At 40.6% G+C, this 27,892-nt stretch overlaps 2 protein-coding genes across 3 annotated transcripts; both read right to left on the bottom strand.

The window, feature by feature from the left end:
• Positions 1 to 136: 136 nt before the first annotated feature.
• On the bottom strand, positions 137 to 1,177 carry LOC139451809 (uncharacterized). Its single transcript, XM_071233111.1, has one exon. It carries the CDS (start codon positions 1,175 to 1,177, stop codon positions 137 to 139), a length of 1,041 nt encoding a protein of 346 aa, XP_071089212.1.
• A 12,686-nt stretch (positions 1,178 to 13,863) lies between these two features.
• On the bottom strand, positions 13,864 to 27,544 carry LOC139452565 (PRELI domain-containing protein 1, mitochondrial-like). 2 transcript variants are annotated; one of them, XM_071234089.1, is made up of 4 exons: positions 27,467 to 27,544; positions 26,415 to 26,524; positions 23,373 to 23,589; positions 13,864 to 16,947 (listed from the first exon to the last, which is right to left on the bottom strand). In XM_071234089.1, the coding sequence occupies exons 2-4, from the start codon at positions 26,504 to 26,506 to the stop codon at positions 16,618 to 16,620; spliced, it is 639 nt and encodes a 212-aa protein (XP_071090190.1). In that variant the 5' UTR covers positions 26,507 to 26,524; positions 27,467 to 27,544; the 3' UTR covers positions 13,864 to 16,617. The 2 variants fall into 2 exon arrangements, with proteins under 2 accessions (XP_071090190.1, XP_071090189.1); XM_071234088.1 differs by having other exon boundaries at positions 27,440 to 27,540.
• Between the last annotated feature and the right edge of the window lie 348 nt (positions 27,545 to 27,892).

The raw sequence follows: 27,892 nt of genomic DNA, 5'->3' as shown, positions 1-27,892 counted from the left end.
CTAGTGCACTCCACTGTCCCGAAACATAAAGCAAAGGGTCCCTTTCTCCGTCAAGGTAAAGACATCATCGGGACATGTGAGAAAGCCTTCTGCTTCCCCGGTATTCAGAATATACACCGATTAGAATGTCTTGTTCTCAGTGCAGTGACGTCACCAAAACCGACACAAGCAGAACTGTCAGTGTTGCCGAGGCGGAGCTAGCTCCACTGGGTCTCAGGTCCGTCTCGAAGTTACCAGGATGACAGACCTCGTCAATGGTCTGTTTGTGAGTAGCACCGCAGTTGTCTGGAAGAAGACCACACTCCAACTCCGTCCTTAAACCAATGACGGCTTTCGAGCAAGACTTGTTGTTCTTTTTGATCCAGGCTTCCAGATCACAGCTGATGTGTTCCAGACGGACGTCACAGAATCTGTTGAAGAAATCATCCTCACTGAGTTTCTCTTGTTGGGCCGTCATCATCAACTCCATGGTCTTCTTGTTCATTGTCTGCTGACATGACACAACAGCGTCTGTGGGCTCGGCGAAACAGTCGATGCCGTTGAGGTACACGTCAGGGTGAGCGCACAGAACTCCAACACCTTTGTCCATAGATTCAATGTCAAGGCCGATGGCGCGGAGAATCATGGGAGATTCAGGACAGTCGTCTCTCTTCTGTTTCATGCATGTAACGAGAGAGTCTTTGTTCTTACAATAAGTGTCAGCCTGATCCGCTGTGGTGCCGATGATGGCACCGCGGCCCATGGTGGAGTTGGAGAGGAAGAGGGTGGGGTCAAGGTTGGCGTCAACATAACACTGACGTAGATCCTCCGTGAGTGTTCGTCGACATGGGTGTGCGCACATCTCATCCAGAGATCCGAAGAGGGAACGGAACTGTCTGTCGATGAGGGGTCTCTGATCCTGTTGTGTTTGAGTTGCTGCACACGAAGTAGAGTTGATCAATGTCCTCATGAACTCCACACCGCACTGAACCAATGGTTCTTGCTTTGCGCAGGCATTAGTCTTCATCGTGTCGGCGTTGTCGGGAGCTTGTCCGTTTGTTCCATTTGTAAAAAGCCACACAAAATTGTCGAAAAGTAGCTGACTGTTCTGAAAGCAAGTATTAATGCTTTGTAAAAAGGAGGTCTGGCATGGAGTCATGCCTTGTTGCTGCGCTGTTACCGTGGATACCATCACCATGGCTCCCAATAAGATAACAATATTTCTTATCATATTGGCTGAACGTTAAGGACTCTAAGGAGGCAACTTCGAATGTACATTGTACTATTAAGCCGATATTTATAGGAAACATACGTGACCAGTCCTTTACTCTGTCATCCAATCAAAGGACCGGTCTTGATGACGTCATATCACCCCTATGCCAAGGGAGACATCTTGACATATGATTAATCAAATTGATAACTTCGACGTCTTCAATTGACTCGTTAAGTGCTAAAATTTACACTCGGGGGCAAGTCATTAATATGTTTCTCAGCATCTGGAGCTGTTGCAGTCCGTTACAACCCCGGATGTTTTAACCAAACGTGCACTTGTGTAATGTGTCAGAGTATCTCTACTTTAAAATATATTGTTTTATGTGTAAATAAAATATTATTACGGCATTGGAAGCGATTTTTAATTTTGCAAGATGCACAAATATTCAAATCAACATATAATACAATATTCTTAAGGCTCATAACCGAAATCACTGATGATTCTCTAAGCATTTGATATTCCGGGCGGGGGTTGATGGGATGTTGTATGACGACTGGATATTTTTTTCAGCTACATGTGCAAAACCGGATATTCTTTCAATGAAAAAATGTTTGCTGGTGGGGTTATATAAATTAGGAAACGTCTTTCCGCTTAGGTTTTCGAATTAATTTACAGACAGGTCAAACGTCAAGATACAACTAAACATAATTCTGCTCGGTTTCAAACATTTTAAGTACTTCTGATTTTATGTATATGATACATTCGTTCAGGTTTAAGCCTGAAGGACATCTAGAGTGGAGTGAATCACGGAGCAGTGGCATCCCTCAGGGTGCGCCAGCACGCTATCCTGCCCTGGGGAGACGTCCACGCCCATGATGAGCTCCTCCTCTACACTCCTCTTCCTGATTACAGAGAGGGGATGTTGTGCGTCAGTGTCATGACCGAGGTCGAGGAAAACACCACGTGTTGGGCGGGATAAACGTCGCTTCGAACATTTTTGCAGGTATATGACGGCGTATCAGCTCATTTTGGGAGAAAAGACAACCATGGTTTTACGCCGCTTTTAGCAATATTCCAGCAACATCACGGCGGGGGTCACCAGAAATGGGCTTCACACATTGTACCAATGTCGGGATTCGAAACCGGGTCTTTGGCGTGACGACCGAACGCTTTAACCACTAGGCTATCCGAGCACCCCGTAACTCACATGAATTATCCGGGAACATTATACTAGATCAGAAAGGGCATACATGAGAAAGAAGGATAAGTAAACTAAAAAACGAAAATACTTGAAAATGATAAGTTTGCCTTAAACCAAACAATTATGTCCTGAAGAGAAAGAGTGTTCTGAGACATAGTTCAGCTACTCCATTTAGAGTGAGTGAGTGAGTGAGTGAGTGAGTGAGTTGGAATTACTCCGCTTTTAACAGTATTCCAGTTATATCACGGCGTGTCAGCTTAATGTGGAAGGAAAGCTTGAAGTGATGCAGGTCTCAGATGTTTACCGCGTCGCTGAAACGATCACGGGTATGGTGCTGACAAACCTAGAAACATAATCGGGGCGGACTGGGATTCATAGGTTTCTGGCGTGCCAAAGGGACGCAACTCTGCATAGTGGATTGCAGCGCCTTAGACTAGGTTACTCGAGCCCCCTCCTTTCAGAGAAAAAGGCAAGTTTTGATGCAGTGAAACAATATCTCAAACAAAAAACACAGACTCTCCCCAAGAATATTGAACTAGTCGGTGCCTTACACAATGACATATGCATAACAATGACACACGCCTAAAATTGGCAGTAATAGCGGTACAATAAGGTTTAAGGTTATGTTACGACAAATATCACTTAAGCCATAACATAATAAAAATAATTGCTGTATATCAAATTTCATTATGAAACAAGCAGAAGTGATTGTTTTGGGTGAGTATAATACGATTTTCATATTTAAAGTCGGATCAGAAATATAGACACATTCAGACAGACTGTATTCGTGTATGGCGCCATAAGGCCTTCAGTACACTGTATGTGCAACAAACGTTCACAATGTCAGTGAGCACCATTTATTCTGAGCTTGAAAACTTCATCGATATTCAGAGATAAATTCAACTATATATTTTGTTGTTTGTGGCACTTAAATTACAAATTTTCGTTGATTTGTAAAAATACAATGATAGCGTGATATACTGGTATGTTTTAACCTTAAATGCACATATTGTATAACGATAAACAACATATGATATTCATCTTCAAGACATTCACCACACTATTCACAGAAATTATCAAGTGAATTTAATTCTTCAGAACGTCTGTACTGTTTATTTCACGATCATTGTAACCTGCTCTATACGTTGCCAAACTTCTACGTAATGATGGAGTTTTGATGCAGTTGAAGTATAATTCCGGTTGGAAAAGGTCTTTAATGTTACAATATGTTTCTCTGAATTTTGCAATCAAAGATTGTTTAAGGCAGTCTCCATAGGCATGTCTGGAAAACGTATAACAAATTGCTTTACCCCAGAAAGGGCCTTTTCTGAATACTTTGCCAAAGTGTAAGAAAAAGTGTGTAGCTAAATAATTATCATACGACACAGCGGCCTGTTTACCATCGACAACCATACTTCATATTTTGACAGTTTGTCACCATTTTTTGAAAACCATCACTCTCTTCCTGTCTATGTTTAAAACCCATGTCTTAACCTATTTACATAAAACGATTGTGGTAAACGGTAAATGTACAAAACTTAAAATTGAAAATAACAAAATTATTTTCAAAAATATTATCACGTTCTCAGACGTAGAAAAATTATGATCATGTAAATACTTCCTTGCGTGCTCATCAAAGTCGGCGTTATGGTCGTGTCGGTGTGGCGGTCATTTCCACAGAACTTTTGACAGTTGTTATCTTTAGCTGCATTAGATACCTCACCAATAACCTTATTTTCATAATCCATCTTCTTAGAACTGCAAAGTTCCTTCAATTCTCTCTTTGTACAGACATAATCCCCGTGATGACACTGATTTTCGGAATTTATTCAGTATATCATGTTTCTCTCTTTGCTCTCTCAGACTTTCGATCGAAACATGGAGGTTGTTTTCGAGGTTAAGTTCCATCTAGTTCTAGTTATACCATTCAAGGATTTGTAAAGCATATCATGTAACAATCCCAGCACATCATTTATGTCTCCTTGCAGTAATTCGGTGAATGTTTTCTGTCCCACTTTCCTGTAACGACAGAGGGAACATTTCACGCTTGCTTGGGTTCAATGAACTGGTCGATATCGTGCACATGGAGCCTCAATCTGGGGTAGGTGTTGTCGATTTCGTTATGTAGGTCAAACATCGCATCTGACATACTGAATACGCTTGATGACACAATTGCAGAGTCTATGACACTTCTTCCCTGACTAGCTATGATAGTGAATTTACCCTGTACCCCCATTTACAATATGCATATTGAAATTTAGACGCAAAACAATTAACTAATAATATCTTTTTATTATTATTTTCAGTCCTTTTGATATTCGAAATTGACTAAAAGTATCGATGGCATAATAGTCATCATCAAGAGGTAAGCGTTTACTGCAGTCATTGATAACGAAATCCTGCTCCTCTCCGTTCGGTGAGTTAAAGTGGCCGCTGAAGTATACAACCTGGGTATTCATTTAACAGTGTAATACATACTGTTCTAGCTCTTCAGTGGTACAGAGTCCATCGGGAGAGCGGAAGGTCGGGGTTCGCTTCCCGACCGCACCACACCAAAAGATGTTAAAAGATGGTTCTTGTTACCCTGCCAGGCGCTCGGTATTAAACCACATTTCGCCTCACCTCACCTCTGAGCCTCACATAGAAGGGATTGCGTAATAGTGAAATTGTATGATGTGGACATTGCATGATGTCACAGAGGTATATCCATTAAAAACTTGAGTCAAATGAGCAAATGATTTCGCTGTGCCAAGTCAGTAAAATAAGCAGGGAGTCTTTGGAAAAGAGACAAAGCAGTGATCAAATAACAAGCTCTTCGGGATTTGCAGAGTAAGTGTAGCATTCTGGTCGGATATAAACAAACACTAACACAACATTTATCAGATCACTCGTCCTGAAGAAAACACAATGTTCCCATCCCCTTGGTCCACGTGTAAAAATGAACATATATATTTGATAAATACTGCTTTGTCATCCGAATCGTTGTGTGGACACAGTTCAGCCGTCAGCTTCGTTCCGGCCTCGGCTACCTCCCTACAATCTCTTGCCCTGTCGCTTCTTGTGTGTCGTCTGCTCTGGTGAGGGTGTCATGACGCCTGCTTGTATCACTATACTGGCGCTGACCAATTTGACCAGTTTTCGATTTGACCAGTTATAAGCATACAATCAGTCAGTTTTTCATATGATAAGTAGCAATCTTCACCTTTGTCTCGTTAGTAGTGACGAAGTTATCCTCTCATGTTTCTAACATCTTCAGTATAGTCGTCCCCTACCCTGAAGCTTCTATTACTTCCCAATATGTCACAATGTCTTCACTTGACCCCTTTAGTTATAGAATGAGAACTGCACTATCAGAGGTCTAGGACTCCGCTTTGTGTTTAGTCTATAACCTCTTCAAAACTAAACGTGTCTGCTTTATCTATCTTCAGTTTAGTTGAATTTACCTCATTTTCACAAGATGGGTGGCTAAATTTTCGTCACTTTCTTCCTCTAATTCCGAAGAAATCAGAGCATTTGAGCATTTGAGCTTCATTCCAGTCCACAGTTTCTCAAGAAGTTTGTTTTATCTAATCTTTTATCTTTTTTTATCTGTCATTTTCTTCCCACAGTTGACCCTGTTCAGCTTTCACATCACTGAGGACAGCTGTGAAAGTTCAGTCATTATGGATTTTCTCCAATTTTCCTCTGGAAATCGCACAGTATAGATTTAACATCTAGATTTAGATCTCATGGACTATTTTCAAAAATTAAAAAAATGTAAAATGGTTTATGAACACCTTGCAACATAAATGATAGAGCATGTATATTGCACCTGTTTTTGACAGTTTTATATGTTATCTCAATGTAAAGTTTGAATCATAACAAGTTAGACAGGCAATGGACATAGCTGGGACCTTAAGGGTGCAAAATTATACCCAAATTGTGTAAAATTACATTTTTTCTTTCGGATTTCTTTTTAAATTCCTGCCATACTGGTGTGTCACAGAATTTTTAGAATTATTTTAGAATGATTTTTTTTTTAATATTCAAATTCAAGAGTTATTTTCCAAACTTCAAATACTTAATTCCATTTTGACTCAATTTAATTATTTTACAACATTTCCATCAGTAAAATTATTTTGTGAAAGGGCCATTAACCTATCTATTGTGCCAAAATAATACAACTAAATGTTTGAGAAATCATATGCAGGAAGGCAAAGCTTCATTTTAAATTGCTATGCAAGATAGTTGCAAATCTAGGGATAATATGATTGATCTTAAATAACCATGGACTTCGTAACAAGGACACAGAACTGCCATCTCTTCAAGTTAAATTTGAAAACATCATTTTTGTGGCACAAGAGATGTTTTCCACATTCACAAGCAGCACACATCTACAATGGACAAAGGCCAGGCCCATATGTTGGTTGGTTGGTTGGTTGTTTAACGCAGGGGGTAAACCAAACTGGACTTTGTTCCAGGGTGACTATTCCTGTCTAGGCCTGGGTACCATATGTAAGATTGAGGCATAATCTGAATGTTAATTCCTGTAACCATTGACTTCCACATTGAACATCATAGCATCAAAGTTAAACAAACAATGGCATGTTTAATGAAGACATAAATAAACTTGGTTAGGAATAACTGTCTTGGGCCTTGTCTTCCATTAATAAGTTACTTCCCTTCTGACATGGACTTATTTTGAAGGTATTTCATTACTGAATTTACTTTGAAAAGTCAATGGGATAAACCTACTGGCCTCAAAATTGCATTATTATATATAGTTTTGTAATGTGTTGGGAAGGCTTATCTGTAAATCAGCTAATTAAAAGTATAACGCTTTACCGTTATCAGTATATGTTTGTGATTGTGCTAGTGTTAAAACCTTCAAATCTTGTATCTCAAAACAACATTCTTTTGCGCCATCCTATATTTGGTAAAGACTTTTTCACACTAAGTTACATTATACCACAAGTTCACTTAATTTTGATTTATATAAAACAGGCATAAAACTGACCCAAACTGCACCTGCGGCAACTTCTTAGAAAACTCTTTCCATTATTTGTTAAAATGTCCATTATATACTAGTCAAAGAGGAAAACTTATATTAACATTAAAGCCCCATCTGCGGTAGAAACTACCGCACTCTAGTGGCCAGAGCTTATACAAGTGATTTGACAGGTCAATTTGACGTCATGATAACATATACATTTCATTGGTTAATGCGTAAACGGGTGACGTCATGTAAAGGACGTAAGTTTTAATGGTAATAAATAGAGGTTATCACGCGAGTGTGTTTGGGGATGGTAAATATCCTGCATTAGGAATAAACATTGTATTTAGCGAGCCTTAGCGAGCAAAATACATAGTGTTTATTCCTAATACAGGATATTTACCATCCCCAAACACACAAGCGTGATAACCTCTTTATCATATAATGTCATTCTTTAATTCTGTGCTTTAAAATCGCTTTCCCTCTCTCACAAACAATACCGAAATATAGTTTTCCTGGAATGGGCGCATTAATATTTTTTACGTCACAGTGTAAGTGATGTGTCAGTCGGACAGTGACAGTAGCCAATATAGTTCCAACTGAAATCTGTTTCTTATACAGTGGTGAACAACATATAAGCAAAACAACAGTTGTTTTTAATTGCCTTTCGCGGCAATCCATCGGTCTGTCCGCTAGAGTAACTGCCCTTTGTCAAAGGGAAGCTACTCTAACCTTAGTCTATGAAACGTCACGGCCACGGTCAGACGTTGTTGACAGTCGGTCTGTCCTGTTATAACGTTAAGAAGTGTAGTCAGATGTACACACAGCGACTAAACGAAACAAGGTAACAATTCAAACATATTTCGGCAAAATCCAACTACTTTAATTTGTGGAGAAAGTTTTAAGTCGCAGAGGTCTACAAGCCCAGATATGGCTACTGATCCCGCTTGGCTAGGCCTCGTGCCCTCGCAAAATTGTTTCGAAATTTATATCTCCAAAGTTGCCAAAACTTATAAAATGCCTTAGCTACGTCACAGTTAGACACTGATTTTCAGTATATTAGAGTGTTCATTTGATAATGATAGGAATTATCCCTGTAGTTTATCCAGATTCCCGATGGTTAATTCTGACTCGATCGCTGAATGACGAGGGCGACGCCATGTTTGTTTATAAACAGCGAAAGTAGTCCTACTTGACCTTTGATATTTGCATCTCTATCCGCATATGACCCCAACAGATATCGTTTTTATCCGTTGGCTTTATCCTGCCGAGAAACCTACCCATTATATGATAAAAATATCTACCAAACGATTCCAAGACTTTTCAACAAACGCGTACATCTTTGGTTTCAAAACCTACCTGCCATGTCGTCTTCACATCTTCTTAAAATGATACCGTGGAATGTCCACGATTTATCCAACACAGTCCAACACACAAATTATAGTTCTAAATCTCTGGACGAGAACGAAATACGTTTGTTTGTCGTGATGCATATGAGCAGTGTAAATGAACAAGAAACATAATATGTGTTGGGGCACCAATCGTTATACTGTGGTGTACGGTATATCTGCAGTTTATAAATAGTATTTCTCACAATATATACGGCAATCGGTGCATGATTTCAACAATGTTTTTCTTCGTTGTGTTCGTCTTGCCTCATCTGGAATCTGGATGACAACGATTGTGTAAAAAACCTGGTAATGGTCAAACATATTTTCAAGTGATCAAAGTAGTTTCTTGTCGTTTTTTCATTGCCCAGTAGCAAATTATTTTGGCAAAGTCTCACTTGTCCGATGAAGCTCCTCATGCCGAAGTAACTCGATCCGTGAAACTTGGCGGGTCCCAGTGACCCAGATCCCTGTTGATTGGCATGCCAAGTGTCATTTGCATAAGGCCATCCATATTTTTTGTATGTGTTTCTCCCCTCAAGCCTCAACTAATCAGAGAGCGGGCGGACGAAATAAAATATATGACTTATCCAAAAATGTCTTTCAATAATTGTGTAAGTTATTTTGTGACATTTTAAAAAAGGTTCAACACTTGGTACTAGAATCTAGTCTATGAATTAATTTATGATGTAGATCGATTCGCTTTTTTTTCGGAAACGAATTTTTCATGAACATGGGAACAAAGATAAAGTTGACCTGGTTCTTTTATGACGGCGCAATTGTAGATCTAGTAGTATTTCTTTTATTAGATCGGTGCGCAATTTTCCACAGCGGCAGCAAAATTGTGACACTCAAACAATATATTATTTCACGTCGGAATGGAGATAAAAATATTCAAATACGGACAACCTCATAGACTTCGAAACGATGTTCAGATAAATATTTGTTCACATTAATTCTGTCATGTGCGTGAAAATGGGTTTCAACATTACTTTCATCAAGCTTACATTCAGGTCGCTGGCTACTTCGGCAGTAGTGTTTTGTCTCGAAGCTCAAAGCAACAATGTTTCTCTCAGATACATTTTTCTCTCCATCCATGACGAACATCTGTCATAATGTCAATGCCTCAACAATCTTCATGGGCAGTTGAATTCAACAATGTAATATACACACGGCCTCATTCACGGCGTCATCGCAAAGATTCCTTCCAAATACCCACCACGTGATCAGGGTTACGACCTTGGGATAAATTAATAAATTATATTGCATTTTAAGAAAATATTTTTTTCGTGAATATTATTATTAAAAAAAATATCCTGTACATGGTACTTTTTCATTGCACTGGGTATTTCTTTTATTACTTTCTAAAACTTTTTATTTTCGCCTTTCTGAACACGCGATCTGCTAGCAACCACGCCCCATGAGCGCGTCGAGTTGCTGCTTACAATTGTCAAGAACTTTGCAATTTCTCTTGTCTTCAATATGAGCAACAGAACATTTTCATGTGAAGCCTAATTTGACGAAGAATTGTTCGAGATAATCAGGGAGCTTTAGGTCATTTCGATTGTGACATTGGTGACTTTATCGTGGAGAAAGTTCCAGTTCAAGATGACATCATTCCGATTCACAACTCGAATCGACAAGATGGCGCCTCCCTTCCCTTACAAGTGCAACAGAAACTTTGATAAATTCAGTGCCGATTCTTGGGATTAGTGAATCAGTGTCACAGCTAGATTTCATTTTAGAACCAGGTGAAGCCGAATATGTATGTTCACACTTCTTTTGTCAACCATGCGTGACACGGTAAAGCAATCGCAGTTAGGGAATGGTGCGGCCACCATGTTGCAGAAATTCGTCGATTCGAACACATTGTTTCTGGACTGAGCTAAATAAACGAAGTGTTTGGAGAGATCGTAGATACTTGGACTTGAAGAAACGGAATTAAATGTTGCAGCAAATGAAGGATTGGTGTGGACAAAACAGGAAAGGGATCCCAGATTATATTTTAAAACTTGTGCGCGAATTATCCAAATACCCCGAACAAAAAGTACATGGGACAAGTGTGGATCTAATGATCAAACTCAGTTTTGCGTGTGAAAATTCTGTGAAAGGAAAGGAAATTCATAATTAAAGTTGTCTTGGAATATGTGTATTGGAGTTTTCGTTTATCGTAATGTCAAGGTGCATGTTGACGGGGAATTAGCTCTTGGGGGAATAAAGGACAAAATCGACATCACTGTCCCGGAACGCTTTATGCACAACATGTAAACAATAAACAACAATTGCACAATGAGCGGAATACCTGCTCTGACAACACAAACACAGCAATGAGCAGACTTTCCAGCTCAGGCGTACAAGAGGTGAACGGAGCTCCAGCTCACCTCAGGGCGTTTCCTACGAGCAGCATATCCTGCTCGAGGTCGTCCCTATGCCAGCACTCGGAATACCAAGCCTGACTAACACCCTAGTAACTGTGTAATGGTAGCACATATATAGTAATGAACAACAATGGACAGACAAAGAGACAACGACGTTGCTTTGGACATATGGGCGTGATTAACAAACACAGTTCATGGGATGAACAATTAGGGCAATAAATGCCATACTATAAAAAGCAGTAGTTAAAGGGAAGTGATATGGTAGTCCAGGCTGACTGACAGTCAAAATACAATGAAATGTTGGTGAGGATTAACAACGGGGATTAGCGCCTAAAACGTAATGACAATTAAGTTATGGAGACATGGCTACAGGGTAAATTTGCCCTTGAAGTCAAATGTACTGCAGACAATGGTAGTCATAAATCAGTCGCTATGACAGTAAGTACAATATTATCCGGATACGCCTTCTGTAGGCCAAAACATCAAGTATATTCACTTAGTTATTTACCAGTTGCTTATGTGCATTGTTATGTTGATACACGTAACATATTCATCTATTGTAGTAATGATTGTGGGTTCGAATCCCGGTTCGCCCCGATTATGTTTCTAGGTTTGTCAGCACCATACCCGTGCTCGTGGGTTTCACCGAAGTGGTAAACGTCTAAGACCTGCATCACTTCGGGCTTTCCTCCCACATTAAGCTGACACGCCGTGATATGACTGGAATAATGTTAAAAGCGGCGTTAAACCAGACTCACTCACTCACTCACTCTATTGTAGTCAAGCTGAGAAATATTGGCGCAACTTCTGGTGCTTCAAATTATGCCCCTTCCTAAACACTAGTTGAAAAATCTCTGTAATAATTTACGTTTTATGAATATAAACTGATTATTGTGTGGCACAAATCTAACTGTTGAATGCAAATGACCAAAACTAAACAAATATCTGTAATTTTCGGATTGAACTGAAAGAATCGCGTCGTCAATTTCGTCTTTAAGTATCGTTACTGCTACATTAACTGAAACTGATGTTCTGCCGTAAAAATATACAACACAATACACTTTGACCACAAATGCATTGAGTGTGTCACATGTATACATGACCACGTGCTTTGCTATTTATAGCGCAACCGTAAATAAGCTCCGCCCACTGTGAATGATGCAGACGCCAAACACGATCGATTCGATTTTTTATGATAAAACTACAGAAAATTTATTGACTTATATCTTGATATGGATCCATTTGTTCTATCCATGGTTTGTCATTCAAGTTGATACGAAGTTTGACGGTCAATGGTGATCTGGTTCTCGCATGGTTTAAAAAAAACTTCTCCCGACACTCGGTTGTGTTTTCATTGTCAGTCATTGTTCGAAACTGAAACACCGCTGACTGACTGACTGATATAGAAGATTTAACGTGCGCTTTTCGACTGCAGCGTATTTCGCACACGGGCCTGGCCGGACCATTTAGTGTATTCCGAGAAGGGCGAAAGTGGTGTGTGCAACCCAAGAGGGGGCTTTAAGGGGTTGCTTATATTGATTTTTTGAAATTTTTAAATTTGGAATAAATGCCGAGGTGGGTGGAGGAGGGAACTAAGGGAGCCGGGTGAGGTGGGTGTTTGTATGTTTATTGGATTTTGGATTGGTAGATTAATTAATTTTTAGATGCGCTTAATTAGGTCTGTTTTGATTAGGAATACGCCTAGGGCCTTGAAGTTTTCTAGTTTATTTTGAGGGTTTAGTATTTCATCTAGAGTAGGAACCTTATTTAGATTGAGGGTGGTTTGTAGTGTGGTTCTGTGTGTTTGCATGATAGTGGGTGCAGTGAATGAGTGCGTGTTCTGTGGTTTCGGGTTGTTTGCAGTGGGGGCAGTTGCCTGTGGTGTGTCTTTTAAGTTGTTTTAGGTGGTTATTTAGGTTAGTGTGTCCTGTTTGGAGTTTTGTAATTAATCTGTCATTTTTTTAGAGGGGTGTAGGATTTAAGGTTTGGCTAGTGGCTTGAGGGCTATTTATAGTCAGGGTGGGGCTTAAGACGCATACTTACAAGAAACACAAGCGTACCAACCAATGTGAAACTTTTATTAAGGGGAAGTGCAGAACAAGTCATAATATATGTATTTAAGACAATCTTACATCAGTCAGATAAACGCTTTGTCCATTTTCTCTCTTTTCTTCTATATTTGTTCTTCCTATTCTCATCATCCCTCATTGTACTTGTCATCCTACATCATCTTTTGTGCATACGTATATAGTGTATGTAGATACCAAGGAGAGGGTGTCCTATGTTGGATAACTTGTTCCTAATCCTTTTCCATTAGTGAATAACATATGTTTAAACTAAACCAATACTGGGGAACAAAGACCCACTTTGTTCCAATAAAGGCTGTAATATCTGAGGATTGGATGGCACAGCTGACAGTCCTTAATCGTCAAGCGATCTTTTCCATTTGTACAAATAATTTGAATTCACAGTTTATCAAGCTTTAGTCATCACCTTGGAGTGTCCAGTGCATGTTAGGAAGACCCTAGTTAACCTGGCACTAGGCACTAGGCACTAGGCAAATTTTACTTTATCAACTATCAAAATCAAGCATAGATCTACTTAGAATTATAATAGGATACAAGTAACAGTACTAGACTGTGGACAAGAGGTGGACATCAAGTCTGAAGAGTTTATCTCCCTTCCTTGGCTCTCCAACAGCAGTGAAATAACAAAAATAACGATAACTTGTCTTCACATTTATTCATCATATAAATGTCTACATATACATAATCTAATTTACATTCTTTCATAATTCTTTACCAAAAATAAGTAGTGGTATCGAATGAAGGGTGTATTGTTTCTATAAGAAAGTAGTCATGAGGAAAACTGTATGGGATGTGTAAGAGATTAGAAGTAAAGAAACACTGTGTTTTACAAGGAGAATCTTGGTTACCTGGATATAATTAACAACACTTTCACCTGACTGCCTAATTATTTCTGATCATATATATACATTGTATTACATTGTGTAGTAGATACACACACTCTACACAGTAAAGTGTATATAGCAACATAGTTAAATGTATGTAAATTGTAAACTATACATTCCAAGGAGTGTTCTGATATTCATGTCATTGACATACAATGTACTGATGTGGACATGTTGATTACACAGCTGCAGATGGGGTAGGCTTGAAAGCCAATGTGACACCGCCATCTAGGCAGGGGTAGTGACAACTCCTCATCTCATCCTGCCAATGAAATCGTACAGAAATCGTGTAAATGACATATATCAGTCATAAATCTTAACACTAACAATATCATACAACTACATCATACAATTCAAGAGTACCAAATCCTGGAATAACAAAAGGCATACACTGAAAGTTACGCTTTTGAACAAAGATTCCAAGAAGTGTTTTATGTAGTACTGTGTTGTATACATGTATTTCTTGGAAGTGTTGCTGACATAACACAAGAGGACACACACCTTCAAATCCCTGGATATATACACAATGTTATCACATATAAGTGGACATATTAAAGTCTGTGTGAATGATATGATTCACTTCTCTTGAAAATGAGTGAGTGAGTGAGTATGGTTGAACGCCGCTTTTAGCAATATTCCAGCAATATCACGGCGAGGGACACCAGAAATGGGCTTCACACATTGTACCCATGTCAGGAATCGAACCCAGGTGTTAGGCGTGACGATCGAACGCTCTAACCACTAGGCTACCCGACCGCCCCTCTTGAAAATGACATTACTCATACTTGTTTTCATAGTCACCTAAACTTTGGGATCTTTGGTGTACAGTTTTATCCAATCTGATCAACAAGACTGTGGTGAAAGTCCTGCAGTCTAATGAGTGTCACCTGTCTGTGGCTCCTGACTCTAAACATGCAACAGCCAGCAATTGAAAAGAGGTGTAGAGAGCAGAACAATAAAGTTAATTAAAACCTTCAGCATTTGTGTGGCAAAACTAAATAACACGACTGTAATGGTGTATCTACAATGTCTCAGAGCTCCAGATAACTTATGTATTTGCACCAAAAACCACACAATAACACACCATAAACAAATCAATTTGAGTTGCTTAAAATATGCATGATTTTGTGTTTAAAACCACAAATGTATAACTCTATACTGCAGAGAACAAAGCAAAAACAAGTGCTACGTGTCACTCATTGTAACTTAGACATGTATCACTGTTGTGATGAACTTATGCAATATGCGACACACTTGGGCCATCACATGGACAGAAGCAAACAAGAAGTCACCTGGAAAAGCATTTTAATTAGAATTATGTTCTAAGAAGGTTGACTCATTGGTTTAAAACTATCCAATAGACTGGTCACTGGACCCACGGAAGTAAAAGTATCTTGAATAGCCACAGAAAACTATCCAATAGACTGGACCCACGGGAGTAAAAGTATTTTGAAAAGCCACAGAAAACTATCCAATAGGCTGGACCCACTGGAGTAAAAGTATTTTGAATATCCACAGAAAACTATCCAATAGACTGGACCCAAGGGAGTAAAAGTATTTTGAATATCCACAGAAAACTATCCATCCCCAAATTGAATAACACGTGAGTAAATAATCAAGGGCTAAAGAAATCATGTGGAGCCCAAAACAACATTAACCCTGATTTTGTCATTGATGGTGTGTTTGTAGGAATGTAAGCTTCATTGAATAATGCAACTTATCAACAGTGTTGACTGTTGTCGGAGGTAAAGTCATACACTGCTCTTGTGATCCTCATGAATCCCTGGGGTAGGTGGGTTTTATGTCACAACACGTGTATCATATCAAACAAAATAGGTTCTTCTCTTTCCCTACTTGTAACAATGCCATCACACCATGTTTCAAACAAAATAGGTTCTTCTCTTTCCCTACTTGTAACAATGCCATCACACCATGTTTCAAACAAAATGTCACATTTTTAGTATATGTGGATAAAATTACCATACCTGACTTAAATGCTGTTCATGGAAATTTAATTAAGGGAATAGATTACACACTGTTTCATTAAGTAGAGGATCCTAACTATATCTTGAATATGTGACAAAAAAGTCATTACATTTAGTTTCCAACAGAAACTAAAGGCGTAAGATGCAAGAAGAATATTGCATACAAACACAGGCAGAGGTAAATCATGGTAGAAGATGTGCATCAGTTCAAATGGTCTTCAGATTACATCACTTGTCCCCAGCTTATCATCGTTCCCACAGAATTGCATACAAACACAGGCAGAGGTAAATCATGGTAGAAGATGTGCATCAGTTCAAATGGTCTTCAGATTACATCACTTGTCCCCAGCTTATCATCGTTCCCACAGAAACTGGCATAACAAAAATCATGCACAAAATTTGAATCTGTATCCGAAACTTTTCAGGCACACCTTCAACGTTCCTTCACTGCAACTCCAACCAATCCACTCACACCTGTGTGAAGGATCTACTCTATGCTAGGTCAGTGGTGGATGATGCTCCTGCCAACTTCATGAAATGGGTCTGGGATTGGACAGAATAGGCCGAGCCTTTGCTGCTGCTACTTCCGCAGCCTTCCTGGCAGTGTCCTTAATCTTGTCCTTGCTGGACAGTGTGTGGTCTTGTACAGCAGTCTGTGCCTCTACACTGAACAGTTTGTCTAGTATATAATCATAGCCCTTACAGCTCTTGGTGATGTTTTTCTTGAATCGTTCCACCCCAAACTTCTGTATAGCATAGCCCAAACCAAAGACCGAGGACGTGATCCAGGCAGACCGCTCACACAATGTCTGCTTGCCATTGTCAGGGTTCACCTTGTACACACATTTCTCCTCAATGCTCTGCAATAAAATAACATGCTTAAAATCATTACCAGTTATCTTGACGGGCCGACAATCTAAAGCAGTTAAAACTTGTTAAAAGTTTTATTCCTTGCCATTAAGAGAACCAGCTAAATGTTACCCACTTTCAAGATAAATGAGAAATCTTAAATTTAGTGAAATCTAAATACTTTATACATTTGTATACTTATCCTGCATTACTCCTTAATGCATTCACTGCTTACCTTACTGTCAAGAAATACAGTTGTTGTTCTGAAGTCCCACTATTACTGACCACCGCCGCTGTCCTGTGACCTTGATGACACCTAAGGTCACCTTCTTCACATCACTGCCTGTCGCCCAAGCTCTTAGAAAAACATACTTTTGAGGTTTCTGAAGCCAAAGTTGGGAGGCAAGTCAAGTGTCTTTGGGTACGCAAATGAAGGAGGTATTCCGCAAGGAATTGTTGTGATGCAATCGTAGGGTCTTGATTCTTTTGCCTTGCAAAAAGTCTCAAATGATCCCCCCTTGTCATCGTATAGTCCTCTGGTAGAGCGACGATGAGGTAAAGCTATAGCTTTTGCTGCCCACGCCGAATAGCCCTTCATAATTAATGCCTTTTAAAGACAAACCAAGCGTACAGACGTAAACTGTCTTGCGTTGGGTGAGGCAATTAGCTGTGAGGGTGGATGAGTAGGCTGGACCACTGTGGAAGGGGTAGTGGATCGTCTTCTGCAAGATTTTTCTGAGCTGGACGAACCACCCTCTTGCCAGCCACCAGGAGAACAAGATTCCTTGCCTCCTTGATACCTTGTATCACCTTGGGAAGTAAAACTGGTAGCTGATAAACATACGCTTTTAGCCCTTCCCAAGGGATACTGAATGCATCCACCGCCCAAGCCTACAGATCCAGTAACGGGGAGAAATACGTCATGAGTTGGTGGTTTAGGCAAGCAGCAAACAAGTTGATGTTTGGTTGCCTGAACTTCTGAAGCAGTAACTGGAATGCTTCTGTGTGAAGTTTCACTCTGTGAAGGCCACCCTGTCTGGACACAATAAGGCATCGGCCAGTAAGTTCCGACATCCGAGGATGTGCTAAACTATGAACTCTAGTTCCTGATGATCCACTTGATGGAAACACCTGAATGTCTGTTGAAGCAGGGAGTGGGAGTGCATTGTTCCCTGATTCCGCAGGCTACACACCCCAGTGCTGTTGTCTGTGGATATTGCTGGTTGGGCAGACTGTAGCTGATTCTGCCAATGGTATGTGACCAGAATTAAACCCAAGTTGTTTATGTGCCACTTTCAATGAGCGCCGGAACATAGCTCTGAGGCTGTCTGGTCTTGCAGGTGAGCACCCCACCTCTGAAGGGAGGCGTCTACGAAGAGGTGTAGACTTGTGGATATCCTGGATAAAGAGGCATTCAACTCTACCATCCACCATTGAGGTAAGGTCTCAGTTGAGCTGGTAGAGTGATGGCCTTGAGTGGATCCTGACGCCTGATGTAAGGGTTCTGGAATTGTTGAATTGGGCGCAGTTGTAAGCGGCCTAAGCTGTTTAAGTCAACTCTACCATCCACCATTGAGGTAAGGTCTCAGTTGAGCTGGTAGAGTGATGGCCTAGAGTGGATCCTGACGCCTGATGTAAGGGTTCTGGAATTGTTGAATTGGGCGCAGTTGTAAGCAGCCTAAGCTGTTTAAGTCCTGTCCCAAGGTGAGTAACCCTGGCAATACTTGGCATTGGCGAAGCATGCATTGTTGATGTAGCGCAGGTGACAAGAGGCGTAGAATCTTGTGCCATCTGTTCCTCGGTACTGATAGGAGATCCTGGTCTGTCTGGAACAGGCCTCCTATGAACTGTATAGCCGATAGGATGGAGTTAACTCAGACTTCGCCTTGTGGATTATCCATCCCAGTTGATATAGTAGCCGTCTGATGAATTCCCGGTGGCGTACGAACGTTGGCGTGTGTTGATGACATAGGAGACAGTCCTCTATGTACAACTCGAACCAAGTGAGTGAGTGAGTGAGTGAGTATGGTTTTACGCTGCTTTTAGCAATATTCCAGCAATATCACGGCGGGGGACACCACAAATGGGCTTCACACATTGTACCCATGTCGGGAATCGAACCTGGGTCTTCGGTGTGACGAGCGAACGCTTTAACCACTAGGCTACCCGACCGCCCCTCGAACCAAGTGTTCCTCAGGTGTAGATATGCAGTTATTGGCTTCTTTATTCCTATGAATAGCCATGTGGTCACTGAAATGCCAAATGGAAACACTACACATTGGTAGTGAACCCCAATGAACTTGAACCTGAGGAGTCTGCGGTCGGAGGGATGGATTTTCAAGACTGAGTGATCAAGGATCGAACGCATTGATGCTGGTTCTGAGTACTCTTAATGTGGTGAGGCGCCAATAAGGTGGACCCAAGGAAGTAAAAGTATCTTGAATAGCCACAGAAAACTATAACGATCGTTGATCACGGAGAGATTGTAGATCATACTCATCTTGTCTGAGTCCTTCATGGGTACCAGGCAGATGTGAGGATAAAACCCTGATGTTAAGTCTGAGGTGTGAGTCATCTCTACAGCTCTTTTCACCAGCAGTATGTTCTATGTTGGATAGATTATAGACTTTGCCGTGCGTCTGCAATCTGTTCATTGAACAGGGAAGTAGATGACCAAGGTCGACGTAGCAGCCTGCGCTTGAACTCAAGAGTCCCAGTTGGAAAGAACTAAATAAACAAGTCTGAGTGTGACGGTAATCTCTGCCTGAGAGGCCCTAAGATGAATTCTCATGTGGTCAATCTGAAGGTGTAGGAAAATCACCATGGTTTGGAAATGATCTAATCTAAACACTTGGTTCGAGCACCACTGACACAAGACGGTCTGCTACCCAATCTGGTACTTGCGCTAGGTTGAGATGCCTATTCCATTCCACAGAGGAATCGCCATCCTCGCCATTTGAACAGTCCAACGAGTCACAACAATGTTGACGCACTCGCTTAGACGGCAATCATCTTCTGCTCCGATGCATAGTGCCTCCTCAATGAGAAGGCTTTGCTGACCCGCCTGGATAAGGAGTCATGTGCTGATGTCCCCATACGCGCTGGTGTACCAGCGCTGCCATGCGATGTATGCTTACCTGAAAGCACATTAGGCATTTGGTATACATTAGGCGCTGGTGTAGGCGCTAACACTTCTGCCAAAGTTGTAGCTGGCACAGGTGTCTGGTTACAGGTGTGCCACAAAGTGCTTCCTTCTGGACTGCATAAATTTTGTATCCAATTAGTGTTCTAGAATGGTGCTGACACTTAAGCGTACATCGGCTGTGCTGGATAGTCGTTGGAACAGCGCTGAGCTGATCATGTGTCCGTTGCGTAACCGGGTACACTGTAAGCCCTTGGGTTGATGTCATTGTACAGGCCTTTGAGTGGTAGGCAGATGCTGTGCACGGCACAGGTCTATGAGACACAATGCTCATCGGTGATGACTGGATCACTGTAGAGACACTTGGACCATTGTCCAATTAGTGTTTGGGAACGTTGTTGATGCCTGAGCATGCATCTGCTGCACTGGATATGTTGCCTGCGTAACATGGTACACTGATGTCATTGTAGAGGCGCTTGGGTAGTAGTCAGGCAATGCACCCAGCGCAGGTATCTGAGACACAATGCTCATTGGTATGGACTGGATCATTGCTTGCATCTGCGCTACCCCCCATCAAACGCTGGCGCCAGAGTCGCAGATCTAGCAGATCTGAATGTCTCAGGCAGCTGAAAACTAGGAGCAGTTACGATACTCACAAAATCCTCCGGTATTGTTGATTTCTTCTCGTCTCACAACAGGGTTGCTGTAAAAAAAATTTGTGAGTATCCTACCTATATATTGTAAAACTCGATGGAGAGAGATTTACACAAGTTTGGTGAGTACATCTGCGTGCATGCAGAACAACACTGATAAGGATCTTTGAACGATTACAATAAGTACAACACGCAAGCATGAGTTAATTGTTAAAGACAATAATTGTTAATGCAACAGTACTGGAAGAATGCAGTAGAATTGAACAATAATCTATCGGCGAAAATACGAGTTGAAAGTGTATACAATATTTTTATATACGCAACTCAATGTAACTGAGCACATCTGCGTGCAAGCCAACAAACGTGGATGAGAATCTTTAAGATTTTTTTCCACGACAATTAGTTCAACGTGCAAGCATTAGATATGCAAATAAAGAATTTTTGATGAAGCAGGACTGGAAGAAGGACGTAGAATTGATAATAATCTATCGGCAAAAATATTTTTAATGAGTTGAAAGTGTATAGAATAATTCATATATACGCAACTCACTGTAACGCCAAAGCTAGTAGTATTTATATGCCTAACTAATTCACATGAAACTACTAAACATGATGAAAATAATATGAACAGAATACATCACCCATTGCAGATCAATTTTAGAATTGTAGAAGAAAACTGAAGGTCTAAATCAATCCAAACAGGTAGCTCGGCTGGGACACGTCCTTGCTGTAGCGCGACAAGCAGTGATGTGAAGAAGGTGACTTTCAAGGTCACAGGACAGCGGCGGTGGTCAGTAAAAGTGGGACTTCAGAGCAACAAATTTATTTCTTCACCCCGGACCATCGCTGTTGCGCTGCCCTTCTTTTGTCGTATTTAAGGTAAGCAGTGGATGCATTAAGGAGTAATGCAAGATAATTAAAAGATTGTAGTTTTTTCTCATTTTCAATCAAATTGTCACAAGATGGGGTTCCAGGCTTAATATAGTCTAATGAAGTGAACTCAGATTGCCATCAGTTGTTTTATTGAGGACTCTAGTAAGTACCTGAACAACTAAAGTACTCACGGAAATGAAAAAAACCTGTTTTTTCGACCTCAGATCTTAAATAAGTGCAGTTTATATACAAAATATGTAAATATTCAAACAACTAAATTAGTACTAATTGGGCCGTGGCACAAATACAGCGTATCAAATGTTTTTATGCCTTTTTACACGTAAAAGTGTGTAAAAATGTGAATAAAACAGACTATTGTGAAACAGGGCATAACCAGGTGTAAGTAGATCAAGGTGACCTATGACACCTTGACGACAGGTGAGAACAGGTGCATAATGCCTATGGTCTGTTTCTGCTATGTCAATTTGGACTTGGTTTTATTTTTGAATGTTGAAAGTTCCAACAAATTACCTCCTGTAAAGTACATTTTGTATTGTTCACTGAGATCAAACTAGCAAATCCAGACTAGTACTTTTCGAGTTGTTTTGTTCTTTCGTATTTACAGCTACGTAACACTTTGTGTCGATTTTTAAATTGAGAAAAACAGATTATTTTCATTTCCGTGAGTACTTTACCAACATTTGCATTGTGAGGTGAGGGGTGAAATGGGGTTTAACGTCGCGTTCAAGATTATTGGACTTATATAGCGACATGCATGCCAAGGGTGCTTGTGTGTGACTGCTGGTATGAGTCAAGACTAATGCTGAATATATAGTGCTAGCTCACTGAGATACCATGCCGCAGTTTAACATGAATACCCAACTCAGACACAGACTTCCATCTTATTGTTTTAGTCCCTTAATGCTGAGCGCCAGGCAGGGCAACATGTACCATCTTTTAACGTCTTTTGGTATGACATAGCCGGGGATCGAAATCCAAACCATCCGTTCTCTGGGCAGACACTCTTCCACTAGCCCACAGAGGTAGTTCATTTGCATTGTAAAAAGTGGAGATTACATTGTTACTAAGACTACATTATGATGGGCCTGGGGGCCATTCTGAAATAACTCTGGAGTTAAATGATGGTTGGTTGGTTTGTTGTTTAATGCCGCACTCAGCTATATTCCAGCTATATGACAGTGGTCTGTATATAATCGAGTCTGGACCAGACAATCCAGTGATTAATATCATGAGCTTCGATCCATGCAATTGGGATCAATGACATGCATCAACCAAGTCAGCGTGTCTGACCACACGAACTCATTAGTCACTGGAGTTACATGTGCTTGATTAAAAGAACACATAGTATATATTGTTATGGGATGTAATAACATATTACAAGATTTTCCTACTTGTCACTGACCACTTGAGCAAAGCGGACAAGGTCTAGTTAAGCATGTTGAGTAACAGAGTTCAAACACAATGCAGTCACTTGTTCCTCAGGAGACTTATGATGATGTCAAAAACATGTTCACTTTTTTCACATCTGTATATCACAATTGTTCCGACAGATTTTTCTTCCATATTCTTAAGCATAATACATGGCCTACAGGTGATAAGGAAGCTGGCCTTTCATATTGTGCCAGTTTCAATACCTCAGTTTAAATATGACAGGACCTGAGTAACACTGAGTAGCACTTGTTTTATAGTCTAGGGGACTTGCATGCGTGTTTGTTGATTCCCAAGCAGATAGAAATAATATACAAACCATGAGTTTCTGCATTCCGATGTTCCGAGAATAAGTGGTAATAATCTTCTTTTCAGGGTCAACAATGGATTCCTCTACAATGCAGACCTGGCGTGGTCCAGGAACAAACCTCTCCCCCCATTTAGGCACTGGGTTAGTCTTGGTCAGCAGTCGTGTAGTATGAAGCCCATCCTGGCGCATCTCTCGGTTAACAACATCCTCTGTCAGGACATGCTTGCTACAACAACATACACACAAATGCATCTCCTGTCAGGACATGCTTGCTGTAACAACATACACACAACTACATCTCCTGTCAGGACAGGATTGCTACAACTACATACACACAACTACATCTCGTGTCAGGACATGCTTGCTGCAACATCATACACACACCTACATCTCCTGTCAGGACATGCTTGCTGAAACATCATACACACACAACTACATCTCCTGTTAGGACATGCTTGCTGCAACATCATACACACACCTACATCTCGTGTCAGGACATGCTTGCTGAAACATCATACACACAAAACTACATCTCCTGTTAGGACATGCTTGCTACAACTACATCATACACACACCTACATCTCCTGTCAGGACATGCTTGCTGAAACATCATACACACACAACTACATCTCCTGTTAGGACATGCTTGCTACAACTACATCATACACACAACTACATCTCCTGTCAGGACATGCTTGCTACAACTACATCATACACACAACTACATCTCCTGTCAGTGCATGCTTGCTGCAACAACATCATACACACAACTACATCTTCTGTCAGTACATGCTTGCTGCAACAACATCATACACACAACTACATCTCCTGTCAGGACATGCTTGCTACAACATCATACACACAACTACATCTCCTGTCAGGACATGCTTGCAACAACATCATACACACAACTACATCTCCTGTCAGGACATGCTTGCTGCAACAACATCATACACACAACTACATCTCCTGTCAGTACATGCTTGCAACAACATCATACACACAACTACATCTCCTGCCAGGACATGCTTGCTGCAACAACATCATACACACAACTACATCTCCTGTTAGGACATGCTTGCTGCAACAACATCATACACACAACTACATCTCCTGTCAGGACATGCTTGCAACAACATCATACACACAACTACATCTCCTGTCAGTGCATGCTTGCTGCAACAACATCATACACACAACTACATCTTCTGTCAGTACATGCTTGCAACAACATCATACACACAACTACATCTCCTGTCAGGACATGCTTGCAACAACATCATACACACAACTACATCTCCTGTCAGGACATGCTTGCTGCAACAACATCATACACACAACTACATCTTCTGTCAGTACATGCTTGCAACAACATCATACACACAACTACATCTCCTGTCAGTACATGCTTGCTGCAACAACATCATACACACAACTACATCTCCTGTCAGGACATGCTTGCTACAACAACATCATACACACAACTACATCTCCTGTCAGGACATGCTTGCAACAACATCATACACACAACTACATCTCCTGTCAGGACATGCTTGCTGCAACAACATCATACACACAACTACATCTCCTGTCAGTACATGCTTGCAACAACATCATACACACAACTACATCTCCTGTCAGTACATGCTTGCTGCAACAACATCATACACATAACTACATCTCCTGTCAGGACATGCTTGCTGCAACAACATCATACACACAACTACATCTCCTGTCAGGACATGCTTGCTGCAACTACATCATACACACAACTACATCTCCTGTCAGGACATGCTTGCTGCAACAACATCATACACACAACTACATCTTCTGTCAGTACATGCTTGCAACAACATCATACACACAACTACATCTCCTGTCAGTACATGCTTGCTGCAACAACATCATACACACAACTACATCTCCTGTCAGGACATGCTTGCTACAACATCATACACACAACTACATCTCCTGTCAGGATATGCTTGATACAACAAAATCATACACACAACTACATCTTCTGTCAGTACATGCTTGCTGCAACAACATCATACACACAACTACATCTCCTGTCAGGACATGCTTGCTACAACATCATACACACAACTACATCTTCTGTCAGTACATGCTTGCTGCAACAACATCATACACACAACTACATCTCCTGTCAGTACATGCTTGCAACAACATCATACACACAACTACATCTCCTGTCAGGACATGCTTGCAACAACATCGTACACACAACTACGTCTCCTGTCAGGACATGCTTGCTGCGACAACATCATACACACAACTACATCTCCTGTCAGTACATGCTTGCAACAACATCATACACACAACTACATCTCCTGTCAGGACATGCTTGCTGCAACAACATCGTACACACAACTACATCTCCTGTCAGGACATGCTTGCTGCAACAACATCACACACTCAACTACATCTTCTGTCAGTACATGCTTGCAACAACATCATACACACAACTACATCTCCTGTCAGGACATGCTTGCTGCAACAACATCATACACACAACTACATCTCCTGTCAGGACATGCTTGCTGCAACAAAATCATACACACAACTACATCTCCTGTCAGGATATGCTTGATACAACAAAATCATACACACAACTACATCTTCTGTCAGTACATGCTTGCTGCAACAACATCATACACACAACTACATCTCCTGTCAGGACATGCTTGCTGCAACAACATCATACACACAACTACATCTCCTGTCAGGACATGCTTGCTGCAACAACATCATACACACAACTACATCATAAGCTTCATAAAACTCTCCAATTTAAACGTCAAGCATTTATTTCTGAAGAAAACAGTTCTTACAAAACCATTTTGTTTAACATAAAACATGACACATGCAGCTACGTTAGCATGGTAATAGCTAAAATGGAACTGGACAGTTTGATTGAAATAGCAGTGAATCCAGGCCTTTTGAACAATGGACTCTTTGGGTGTCGTTAGGACAACCCTTTGCACAACAAAGAACAACAAATATCAATTTTGACATAAATTGTTGACATACCTGAAAGGATTGGGGTACCTCTGCCAGAAGGCACATGCAACTTGGTCCCAGGAGTATTTGAACACAGAAGATGTAGTATGAAACTTGACCATTGTCACCTTGCAAGACAGCTACAGACAGAAAAAAGGAGCACCTTTTGAATAAGTTTGTGAGAATTTGTTGGAAGTTACCTTGCGACCTTTGGCTTGTTAGCTATACAGCTAACCGACTGAGCTACATCCACGCTGTTAAAGTGTATATTTATCTAGTCATGCCTAAGACATTACGGAAAAATAGGTCACAGACCTTCATGAAGGTTACAGGTAGGTGTTGTGTCTTGTGACTAGTCTAGGGACACTTATGAGTGATACCGATGCCATTTGGCACACTTGTCCCATTCCTTAATTGGCAAAAAAACTGACTGGGGAAGGAGCCAATATGATGTGAACTGAAAGTGACTCCAGGCATCAGACATCAATTATATCGCTATACAAAGAGCTGTACTGTGATACATATTATAATACGTATTGGGGCCCAAATTATATATTTGTGCTATTCAAATGGTACGTCTTCATTCAATAATCCTGCCCTAGATCTACTACTAACCTGCTATAGTTGCTTTGCAACATGACAGTGAGATGGTATGTTGTTTATTAAACTGTAAAACATGCATGATCATACGGTGCAAGGACAGACAAAATATAAAACTGATACGTTTATATTTTTATATGATTCAGGGTTAGAAACTAACAGTTTTTGTCCACTAGTCCTTATAATGATAACATATAGCAAAACCCTTAAAATGGGCCAATTTCTACTAGTCCTTAGGATACCTTTACTATTGGACAGTTTGGTAAGGACTACAGGACTAGTGCCAATTTCTAACGCTGTGATTCTGATATAAAGCAAACTAGCACGTGCACATAGATGTTCAACTTCAAACCTGCCCTACAAAAATAATCTAGTTCTGAATAGCACAGACGTTATAAAACCACGTTAAAACTTTTAAAATCTCATATTATGTATAGTGATACACTATAATTAACCTTTTAATCCTAAAAAAAATTACAGACAGGCAATATCCAAGATCCATTTCTCAAAACAGTTTTCACTTTCCTCTTCGACAATCATACGTCGCCATGTTGTCTGCTTGTGACGTCATAACACCAGAGTTACCCCCCCTTCCTTACAAGCTCCTTCCCAGCGCGTGACACCTTCGTTACACTCTCATTATAGTATTAGAGACCTCCGCGAACGGGCTATCGCTGTGAGGAACTTGATGCGTTGACAAGCTCCTTCCCGGCTCCTTCCCAGCACCTCGCACCTCCCCGGTATCATCGATGCCGCTATGCCCCGTCTCTTGATATCACCAAAGACGTATATACGTCCGTGATATCAAGTTTACAACGCACAAAACCGGCGAACAACCTTACCAGTGTTGCAAGAGCCCTTAACAAGAATCTTTAATTTGTCTCTCAGAACCAAAATTGAGTCTATAC

Source organism: Haliotis cracherodii, unplaced genomic scaffold, assembly GCF_022045235.1.
Source record: "Haliotis cracherodii isolate W230 unplaced genomic scaffold, xgHalCrac1.p SCAF_9, whole genome shotgun sequence".
Classification (NCBI taxonomy): Eukaryota; Metazoa; Mollusca; class Gastropoda; order Lepetellida; family Haliotidae; genus Haliotis; species Haliotis cracherodii.
The sequence above is the reverse complement of the archived record's forward strand: the minus strand, read 5'-3'. Positions and strand labels throughout refer to the sequence as shown.

Bases quoted from the DNA above. Each gene is read 5' to 3' on its own strand.
- LOC139452565 (XM_071234089.1), bottom strand. From the start codon at position 26,506: ATGGTCAAGTTTCATACTACATCTTCTGTGTTCAAATACTCCTGGGAC. The intron at 23,590-26,414 runs GTATGTCAACAA...ATGTTGTTGTAG, and splicing joins AGGTACCCCAATCCTTTCAG to CAAGCATGTCCTGACAGAGG. The intron at 16,948-23,372 runs GTTTGTATATTA...ATTTTATTGCAG, and splicing joins TCGGAATGCAGAAACTCATG to AGCATTGAGGAGAAATGTGT.
- LOC139451809 (XM_071233111.1), bottom strand. From the start codon at position 1,177: ATGGTGATGGTATCCACGGTAACAGCGCAGCAACAAGGCATGACTCCA.